Genomic DNA, 10,932 nt, shown 5'->3' with positions numbered 1-10,932 from the left:
TTGTAATGTCCTTTAATAAAATAACAATGATGCCTTTTACGTGAACCAGATACTTATACTTGTACATAAACTGTAGATATATGAATGGATTTTGAACTTGCATATAGTCCTAGTTCCACTCTAAGAACAATTAGTTCTTAATGGTCCTGCTCAATTCCTATCCCCCATGAAGTGATCACTGAAAGTAAGGATGCTATAACAAAGTTTGGTGAAGAAAGCAGATTATCTCCAGCTATTAGAAAGAATGGGTGAAGTGAGACATTGGATAGGGCAAGATATGAGAAAATAATAATATATAAATTATCAAGGGTTCATGAGGGAGGGGGAGGGAGGGAGGGTGGGAGGAAAATGAGGACCTGATTCCAGGGGCTTAAATGGAGAGCAAATGTTTTGAGAATGATGAGGGCAATGAATGTACAAATGTGCTTTACACAGTTGATGTATGTATGAATTGTGATAAGAATTGTATGAGCCCCTAATAAAATGATTTTTAAAAAAGAAGAATAGCATGTTTCTTGTCTCTTGTAACCAACCTTGTCTCCAGGCCCTTGTTACAGGCCCTGACAGCCCGTCTTCTGTTCCTACAGTTTTTCTCCTTTTCCCAAAAATTTTAAGTAAATTTAATCATACAGTATATTTTTACCTCTTTGAATTGGAATTGTTTCAGTTAGCATAATGCATTTTAGATTCATCCATGTTGGTGCATGGAAATTTTATTGCTAAGAAGCATTTACTTAATGACAATGTGATCATCCATTCACCAGTTAAGGGATATGTTCATTGTCTTGGTTTATTGTTTTCACAAACATTTATTTGCAGATTTAAAAAAATCAAGCTTTACTAGTAAGGAAGGGAGAAGAAACAGGAAACCTTCTCCCAACACAGTCAGGTATAGTTCTGCAGGGTCCTAGCAGATGGGATTGGTGCATTCCAGGAGGGCAAGGTCACTGCTGTCTGATGAGTCCAAAGAGAAGAACGGAAACCACGAGAGCACCTTTGGAGAGGAAGTAAAACTATCTCTATTTGGTGACAGATGCAGGAATCCACTTAACACCTATTATAAGTGATCAATTAATTTAGCAAATTTTCAAGGTACAAGATCAGCATACAAAAGTCAATTGCACTTCTAAATTCTGTCAATGAGTAATCTGAAAATAAAGTTAACAAAATTAGTCTATTTACAAAAGCATAATAATTATTAGGACTAACTTTAACAAGTGCAAGATTTGCACACTAGAAACTAGAAAATATTGGTAAAATAAATTTTAAAAGTTTTTTTTTTAAATGAGAGATATCCATGTTTCTGAATGAGAAGATCTAATATTACTCAGATGATAATACTCCTCATATTTATCTACAGATTCAATGCTATCCCAATCAAATTAAAAAATTACAACAGGTTTTTATAGAAATTGAAAAATCATCCTAAAGTTTATATAGAAATGTGAGTAATTTAGAATAGTTGATATAATCCAAAAAAACAAAGGCAAAGCTTGAAGACTCACACTCTGGATTTCAAAATTTAGTGCAAAGCTATGCTAATCAAGACAACCTAGAAAAATATTTTTTATAGGTATGGTCAATTAATTTTTGATTAAAATGCCAAAATAATTCAATAGGAAAAAATAGTATTTTTTTTCCAACATATGGTGCAGGGTATTTACACACCAAAGAATGAAGGTGGATCCTACCTCATACCACACACAAAAATTAACTTGAAATTTATCATAGACATAAATACTAAGAGTTAACATTATAAAACTCTTAGAAGAAAATGTAAAAATAATCCTTTGTGACTTTGGTTAGTCAACAACTTTTGACGTATAACCCCAAAGTATGAACAACAACAATAAAAATAAAATTGACTTTACCAAATTAAACATTTTTTGTTTTTAAGGCCCTCATCTAGCAAATACATGGAACTCGCAGATTAGAAGAAAATATTTGCAATCATATTCGGATAAGAGTATACATATAAGATAACTTATAGAGCTCAACATAAAAAGACAAATAGTCTAGTTAAAAATGGGCAAATGATTTCAATAGACATTTTTCCAAAACAATATATAGCCAATACTCACATGGAAACATGTTTTGAGCACAATAACACTAGTCATTAAGGAAATGTAAATTGTAATGAGATGCTATATCATACCACTTGATGGCAGTGGAATTTGTATGGGTTTGGAACGACTATACAGAGCCCTGGAAGCACACTAAGCATTGTGTTATCAACTTCGAGGTCAGCTGTTCAAGCCTACCAGTGATTCTCTGGGAAAGAAATATGAAGCAATCTGCTCCTGTCAAGTTGGATAGTCTGTGAAATCCAAAGGATCAGTTTTAGGCTGTTCTATAGTATCACTGTGGATTGGACAGATTTGATGGCAATCGGAGTACACAGGAGCCCTATGGTTTAGTGAGTTGAACTACTAACCGAAAGATTAGCAGATCCAATCCAGAATCCAAGGGGGAGAAAGATGAGTCCAGAAGGTAGTCTACGTCTGTAAAAACTTAGTCTTGGAAACCTATGGGGCAGGTTTCTTCTGTTCTATAGGGTCGCTATGAGTTGCAGTAAACTTCACGGCAGTGGTGCAGACCCAAAACCAAACAAGATTCATTGCCTATGTCCTATAGCAACCCGATAGGACAAGGTAGCAGTGCCACCTTTGAGCGTCTGAGACTGTAACTGCTTAAGGGAGCAGAAAGTCCTGTCTTTCTCCTTCAGAATGGGTGGTGATTTTGAACTGCTGGCCTTGTGGATCACAGCCCAATGTGTAACCACTATGCAACCAGGGTTTTTCATCAACTATACATGGTTAAAAACAATGTGTTGTATCCGTAAAGTGGCATATCATTGGGTAATAAAGAGAAATTAAGTACTTATACTTGCTATATAGCCGGGATAAATCTGGCAAACATTTGCTTGTGGCATGTGCAGTCACAAAAGATCACAAAATCCATTTATAGGAGAATCAAGAACTGGCAATTCTATTACCACAGAAAGATGGGTGACTGTTTAGGGCAGGGGAAGGGTCCTGGAGAGTCACCGCTGATGGATATGAGATCATTAAACTGTTGTGAATTTATGTTGCGGTGATGGCTGTACAACGGAATGAGCAGACTATTGAATTGTACATTTTAATGAGTAAATTTTACGGTATGTGAATTATATAAAAATAAAGATGTTAGAAACATTAAACAAGATTTAGAAGGAGGACACATGGGTTGACCTCTAGAGTGGGGGTCTTCATCATGAGGGGTAAGAAGTGGCTCTTTACCTAATTCAGGGTAGAGAGTGCGACAGCGGGCGGGTGGGATTTGTATTTTCCTCAGGCTCAAGCTGTAAAGTCTGGAGTTTGAATATGAGCTTTCGGATATGAATTGGGCTTTCCCACAACACAAGTGTTTTCTAAGTGCTTTCCCACTTTGATGCTGCTCAGGGAGGCCCTCACACTAACAGGAACAAACATGCACACTCCGTGATTTATAACCTGAAAAGCATTTATTGTCACCTGTCTTATCGGCCTCATTAGACTAACCCTGAGAAAGATGTGCTTTTCTTCCTACTCACTGTAATTAGTGCTTGCTATTCTCACAGAAAGTTCACTCAGTGAGTAGTTCTAAGTCCCCTGGCCCAGGGCTATTTTTCTGCTTTGGTTTTAACTGTGAGTGGGAGGCAGGCCACAACGAGTGCAGCTAGGACCAGTGTCATCGAATGTCTGCTCTTCAGGGATTCCAGTGTGGAAACTGACGGTTACCCAGGTCTCACGTTGGGAATAAAATAAAGATGGAAGGTGCTTCTCTGCTTCTGAGGAAGGTACTCTTCAAGCTGGGCCCTCTGCTAGGTGAAAACCCTGGTCTGTCTAAAGACCTAATTTAGGACTTGTTCAGGCAGCGGTGAGAATGTTTGAGGTGGCAGGCGGGGGCAAATAATTAAACACTTGACAACTCATTGAAGACTTGGTGGTCCCAAGTCACCCAGCGGACTCTTGAAATACAGACCTGGCAGCATTGCTTTCCAAAGGTTGCAACTCTGAAAACCCTGTGGTGACGCTCTACTCTGAACACATGGAGTCACCGTGAATTGGAACTGACTTGACAATTATGGGTGTTTCATGCCCTCCTTTGCCAACCCAGGTAAGGTTCTCATCCTCTGAGCAACTAGTCTAGTACATTCCTGTGTCTCTTCCTTCAAGACCTCACGCATGATCATTTCACCTGAAATCTCCAACATGCACTTCACCTCGAAGACACAGGGAAACAAGGCTGTGCTTTATAATGAAATGTGGCAGGTGTCTGGGGACCCAGATGCTCCCACTGACTAGAACAACTCCATCCTTTGAGCCAGTAGAGCTTGATCTCCAAAGCACAACCTAAGTGTGATGTCAGATCTGTCAGAGACCATTTGATAAGCATTTGTAACTCCACAGCAGCCTTGTTTCCCCACATGACACATGGTAAGACACCTGGCTCCTTCCTGCCTGACTCTTCCTCACCTGAGCGCCTTCTGTACACAGCAGGCTTTTCCCAGAACACCTGGCTCATTAGGAATTTGGACACACTCCCACCTTCTGCTAAAGCACATTGTTTATTTCTCAGCCTCCTTGCCTGTGGATTCTGACTCTGGGCCTATCTTTTCTGCTACTTGCACAATCAGAGATGTATGGGGAAGCATTTCTTTGCCTTTTCTGATTCGATTTTCTGCTTATCTGGAATATCTCCTGCACTTAGACAGCAGCCCGACAGCTTCTGGTTAGCCATTATTTCTACACATTTTCAAGATAACTTGTAGAATATACTGAAAAGTCTACAAGATTAAACATGGCATTTTATCTCAACCATAGCATATGTACGTCCTCCAAGCCATCCTGGTGTTTGCTCACACACATCTGGTCATGTAACAGCATCTTCTTATGCTGGCTCATTAATTGAAATTGCCATGAAGAAGAAGGTGCTTTTCCTTGAAACAATATCATGAGGCAAAGTATAATTTTTAGAAGTAAAAACGTTGTTGCAGGTCCCATTATTTTGGAATATCTTACTGATAATAATTTACTTCTTTGCTCATTAAGAAGTGATGGTCTCTTTTCTGTAGTCACAAGGCAGAGCTTGCCTGGTAGCTTGCTGTATTCTTCCCTTCCCCTCAATTTGAAAACCATCTATCTGTTGTCCACTGTCACGTCCCTAAACATTGCCGTCCCTTCTCTGAGTTGTATGGATCTTAAGGCATTCTGTGTTTCCAGGGCTGGGCACACAGCAGGCACTGGGTCCTGAAGATTGCCATAAGCTTTTAGGCTTTTCAGTTTGATCTAGTTTATGTCATCTACTTGGAATCTTGAAAGCATCCTTTGACAAGGTTGCAGAGAGCCTTCGTACATGTTCTAGAACTTGACTCACTTGTCTGGCATTCCTCTCTGTGAACAAAGACTGTTTGTTCTCTGAATGCCTCTGGAACTCTTCCTGCTGCCTCTACTGGCTCTGCTCCTCCCCCTTTAGTGGGGTTTGTGTCCTCCCTCCCGATTCCAAGTAACCCCGACTGACATCTATAGCCACCTTAAACAACAGTCTTTGAGGTGCTTAAGTGGCCAATATATCTCTGGACCTTCAAAGACGAAACTTCATGTCAGAGATAGGATACATGATAAGATCTTAGTGAATGAGGAATTCTGTATCAGGATCAAGAGAAGCCCAGTGGCATCTACTAAGGTTGAGTCATCTGCCCTTCTGTGGCTAAAGAAATCGCCTTGCATCCTTGTGTAGAGGGGGGGTCATGGTCTTCTTTAGAAAAGTGAAGAATTTCTATACTCATTGTCCAAGAGGGAGGTGCTTGCACTGCCCTGAGGCAGCGAGAGTCTTACTTGTGCTTCTCTTGGGGACTTCACAGGACTAGTGGCATGTCGTGGCATAGATGCCCCGCCATGGACGCCCTGCCACAGTGGGCTCTTTGGTCATTCATTCTAGAGCTGCTCTAGAGAGACTTGAAGCTTTCTCTGGAGCCTCACATATTTGGAAACTGCAAGGGCCATTGCTCTGCGGAGACTCCTCCTAGTCAGTGCTGCTGGGGCAGGAAGTGCCTTAGAAGAGGCCTGTGGCTGTGAGTGAGGACATGAAGTGCGGAACATGAGGTGGAGGGATGATGGGGATGGTGTCTAAGGTGGTCTCATCTGACTCACTCTCTCTATCACTCAGGTCCTCAGCAAGTGATGGGATGATCCTGACCATATTTTCCTTAAAATGCACCTGCTTCTTCTTGGACAGGGTGTCTGTGGGCTCCAGGCTTAGTTCCATCAAGGTGTCTGGGGGCGGGCAGGTGCCCTTTTTGGTACTTTTCAAGATGCTCTTCATGTGTGTGAAGAAGGAGTCCGTCCCCTCCTTGATGACCCCATGGAAGGTGTAGGTGTGCTCAGTGCTCCCAGAGCCAGTAGCGCTCACAGTGTCGCTGGAGGGATCAGTGTAGTGCTCTGGGGAGGACGGCCCCTGAGGGGCTGCTTGAGTCTTCTTGCGCTTGCTCAGCAGGAAGTAGGCCAGGCCAGTGATGATGAGCATTGAACCTGGAAAAGAGTTGCGAGATCAGGGGTGCTAGAGGGAGTGTGGACAAACCCAAAGGTACATCACCTAAGCCAATTTTTCAAAGGACCAAATAACATGATATTGTGTGGTCATAGCCAGATTCCTCCCTTATGATATGTGTGTGCATACACACAAACACACACACACGCGCACGCACGCACGCACGCACGCACACAAACATACACGTACACACCCATCTGTCTCATAGACAAGACTTGGCTCCAGACCAGGGCATGTGAGTAAGCACAGTGACTACATGCCAGGGATCCTAGGCCCAGATTTGAAATCTGAGGAAAGTCTCTGTATGGATCCTGAGGCTCCCTTCTTAATCCTCTGCCTGAGGTTCTGCTTTGTTGAGCATCCATTTGGTCCTGCTGCTTGGCCTCCTTTACCATGCTCAGTGTCTCCTTCTCAGGGTAGTTTATTGGACTGAACGTGTGATGTCTTCCATGTTCTATTTTGGTTTCTGGACCTATTGCTGGACTTAGCTTCCTTCTATTCATAGGAATGAGGCTACTCCATTCACTTCAGCCTCCTCCAGTCCTTTGGGTGCAGCTACCATAGTATTTGCCCTTGTTGTGGGCCAAGCCCAGGACCATGTAACTCTCTATCTCTTATATGAGTCTTGCCCCATCTGAGAAAGAAGAGGTGGAGGAGGTTGTACTGCCTGCCAGGGCCACACTCTCCTGAATATCTGTGATTCTCCAAGGAACAAAGGCTATGACGCATTCTGGCATTGGCCGTAACTGAATCCTTCTTTACCTGGAGGACTGGAACAGAGACAGCATCTTGGAGAGGTTGTGGCCAGCTATATCCAAAGAGATTTCAGGAAGGATGAGGACAAGTACCTTTTAATTCAGACTCCCTGAACGGTTGGCCTCATGGCACTTTAGATGGGCCGTGAAAGAAGGGATACTTTTAGAGAGATAAAGGAGGAAAGAGGATCAGAGCTTTCAGAAGAAAAGCCCATGGAGAAAAATAAAGCAGGGGAGCATTGGATTCTGGAGGCTCTGGAGGACTTGTAAGGTTTATGAGGGAAGTAAGGTGTACAGAGTGAGGTCTTTGGGGATCAGTCATGGAGTGACTGAAAAACTAGGTTGAGTGTGGGCGTGAATTGGTATGCACTGGGTAGACTAACAGGGTTTGGATAGAGAAGGGACTCACTTCAAGTCATCTGAGAGCTCTGACCACAGAGTGGGAGTAATGAAGAGTCCCTGCATGTGGTGAAGCCTTGTGACATTTCCACAAAGGAGGTTGTTTTTCAGGTTGCCCTTGCCCCTCTGCCATGATGGAGGGCATCTGCTGGCTTTTCATCCTCATGCTCCTGGCCAGGGTACTAGCAGTGAGTCTGATGTGGACCCTGGAGCCACCTTCAGAGCAGATCTGTTACCCTGAAGGGGACCAGAAAAGAAGGCTGGTTCTTTCTACTCAGAGGTCACAAATTCCGAATGCCCATACCTGGAATTGTCACATGCCAGATGAGAACTGGATGGAGAAAGCAGGCCACGGATAATAGCAGATAGGCTAGAAATTTTTGGAAGCAGCCCAGCCAGTTGGCCTTTTTTCTTGCCCAGTAAGCCAGAGAACCTGGCTGACACCTAAGGGAGGGAGTCACAATATTAGCAAGAGGTAAGCATTCCCAGCAAGCCCTTGAAATAACAGAGATTATTTTTACTCCAAGATCTGCTCCAACTCTCCCTGGAGGCCCTAAGCAGCTGAGGCTGAGCTCTTCTGTGATAGTGCACACTGTGGCGGCCCCAGGGCCTGGAGTCCTGGGAGGCCCAGAGGGACTCACTGTGGGTACCATAGCTGGGGGGTTACCTAAGTCCCTTTGGTGGATCCACAACCTTCCTGAAAGTTTACGTAGATCTGCACTTCTGGTCCAGAAAGAAGGAAATGGAACCTTCTCTTACCCTTTCTGTTGAGACAGTGGAACAGAGAATGGACTCAAGGCTCGCTCTTGAGCCAGAAGTGGCTCCAGATGGTGTGAAATACAGTATCATCTGCTGGGAGGGTATGTAGATGGCACCCTACACAAGGGGTTTCATTATGTGGGTTTTTAGGGAGCTGAGACCAGTCTTGCCTCATGCCCGGGACCACATCTTTCTAACTTGCACAGAGGCCTGATAGGACATAGGTTTCAGAGTGGGCCTTCAGGTTTCAAAGAAGGAAAATGCCTGTCTCATCTTCATCTCCTCTGATCTGGCTTCAAGGGGACACCTCCAATTTGTCCAGCTGCATCCAGACTATGCAAACTTTATAGGTTAGCGGCTAATGTGAAGCCAGAGTGTCTCCTGCCAGGTCTTATTCTTGCTAGCCAAATTCTAGGCTAGAGAGCGGGATGTCCCTAGTAGGTCAAAGGTCCACTTTAGAGGCAGAATTCCTCACATCCCAGGCCCTAGAAAGCCACAGAGATTACTTGGTAGTAGCATACAGGTAGCAGAGAAGACTTTTGTCTCAAGCTTTGGTGAGCCTAGAAGGCAGTCAGTGACCTTTCAAGGTGCAAGGACAGCTGGGTTTGAGGCCTGGCTCTCTCCCTGACTACCTGGTGACTCTCTGTATAGGTTTCCAGAGCCCTTGGTAGGACTGATGCGAGACTATTATTGAGCTGTCATATAGCATGATTGGTGACTCCATGGTCACCTTATGATGGTGGGTACTCCTGCCCTTAAAAGGAGGATGAGACTGTAGTCCCTGACCCTCTGTGGCACTAGCAGGTGTCAGAATGCACTGGAACTCAGCTCTCTTCTCCTCAATCACAACCTCTATGGACTCTTTTCCAGGTTTGTAGATGGTTTGGACTTAGGCTCATAGACTGGCTGTTTTTTGGGGTGGGGTGGGGCGGGGGGTGGGGTGGACTGGGGTTAGATCAGGGATTGTGAATGGAAGCAGGGCCTGAAGGAAGATGTAAGTTCCCTCCCTGGTTGGAAGTAGGGACAGAGCATAGGTGAACCTAAGTTACTCTGACAGCAAACCTCTGGGCTAGTGATGCATGGACCCTCAGGAAGGTGACACTAGTTTCAGAACAGGAGATTCCATGGGTCAGGGTCTCACTCAGTATGCCTGAAGCTGAGGGGTGGGTGATCGGGGAGATCCTACTTAAGGGGTACTTACTGGAAACAAATGGCCAGCAGCTGAGCCACGAAGTAGGCACCTTCACACACAGAGAGGGCAGTTCCTGTAAACCTGAGAGTGTAGACACGTGAGAGACATGTAGTTGCCTCTTTACAGCCTTTGTGACCCCTTAGCCTCTGCAGCTGGCTGCTAATCCATATGTCTTAGCATGGGGCCATACCTCAGCCAACAGCTAATACCTACCAGGTTGTCTGGGAAATCAAGACGCAGGCTACACTGGTAGTGGTGCAGAAGTGGCAGGGGAGCAAAACTGAGAGATAAATGAGGTAGAAGATTCTATTGAGCAAAAGAGGCTACCTTCACCCCAGGGCCCCGGTGAGGACACTGGCAGGGGGTATCCTCTGCCTTCTGGTATGACCTCTTGGCCCACTTGTGCAAACCTTGAAGCTGGAGCCCCTCCCAAGTCCTTTTCTCTGCATTTTCAGTTTAATCTGATACTCGGATCTATTAGTACTGTTCCTTAAATGCCTTTAACATTTCCCCCATTCTTTTGAGCATCATAGATGGTCAGGCAATACTCCTTGGTCCCCAGGCCTCCGGTTTCCTCCCTGTCTCCTGATTCTTCACTTTATCACCACAGGGCTAAAACTGGAATCTGATTGTGTTCCCCTCACTAAAGATATTCTGAGGTTTCTCATGCTCCAGTCATGGTGTAGATAGAGACTCTTCAGCAAGAACTTACCAAAGAATATACATTCCTGGGCTGTCTTAAAATTTTCATATCAATATTTCTGGGAATGAAATTTACACATGTCCACAATTGGAATTTTCCAGAATATCTTTTATAGACCTAGAACTTCTGCTTTCCCTGACTACACAGGAAGATACTGGATGTGGCTTGTCCTTTGCAAAAGCTAGCCTCTCTTACAAAAAATAACATGAAAATATACCCTTGTCCAAGTTATCTAGTGTTGCTATACTGGAAATACCATACGTGGATTTATCCTCTCGCATTTTAGAAGGGTAGAAGTCTATGTTCAGGTCAGTAGCTCTACAGTAATACTTCCTTTCTCTGTTGGTTGTCAGTTTAGGAGTGAGGTCTTTATCTCTTTTCAGCACCTTAAAAAAATCATTTTATTGGAGGCTCGTACAACTCAGCACAATCCATATATCCATTCATTGTGTCAAGCACATTTGTACATTTCTTACCATCATCATCTTCAAAACACTTTCTTTCTACTTGAGCCCTTGGTATCAGCTCCTCATTTTCCCCCCTCCCTCTCTCAC

At 43.9% G+C, this 10,932-nt stretch overlaps 1 protein-coding gene across 2 annotated transcripts in view; it reads right to left on the bottom strand.

Annotated features, from left to right (window-relative positions):
• Positions 1-4,569: 4,569 nt before the first annotated feature.
• TMEM72 (transmembrane protein 72) overlaps positions 4,570-10,932 on the bottom strand; it is a 42,828-nt gene continuing 36,465 nt past the window's right edge. Inside the window, exons 3-5 of one of the 2 annotated variants that reach the window (XM_004716251.2) lie at positions 9,685-9,756; positions 8,029-8,168; positions 4,570-6,551 (exon numbers count right to left, since the gene is read on the bottom strand). In XM_004716251.2, the coding sequence (XP_004716308.1) occupies positions 6,076-6,551; positions 8,029-8,168; positions 9,685-9,756 (688 nt within the window). In that variant the 3' untranslated portion in view covers positions 4,570-6,075. The remainder of the gene's footprint in view (positions 6,552-8,028; positions 8,169-9,684; positions 9,757-10,932) is intronic. The other variant, XM_045283658.1, reaches the window with a different exon arrangement.

The sequence above is a fragment of the Echinops telfairi genome, unplaced genomic scaffold (genome assembly GCF_000313985.2).
Source record: "Echinops telfairi isolate 266 unplaced genomic scaffold, ASM31398v2 ScPeMD7_7465;HRSCAF=8503, whole genome shotgun sequence".
Lineage (NCBI taxonomy): Eukaryota > Metazoa > Chordata > Mammalia > Afrosoricida > Tenrecidae > Echinops > Echinops telfairi.
Note: the sequence above shows the minus strand (reverse complement) of the source record. Positions and strands in the feature narration are given on the sequence as shown.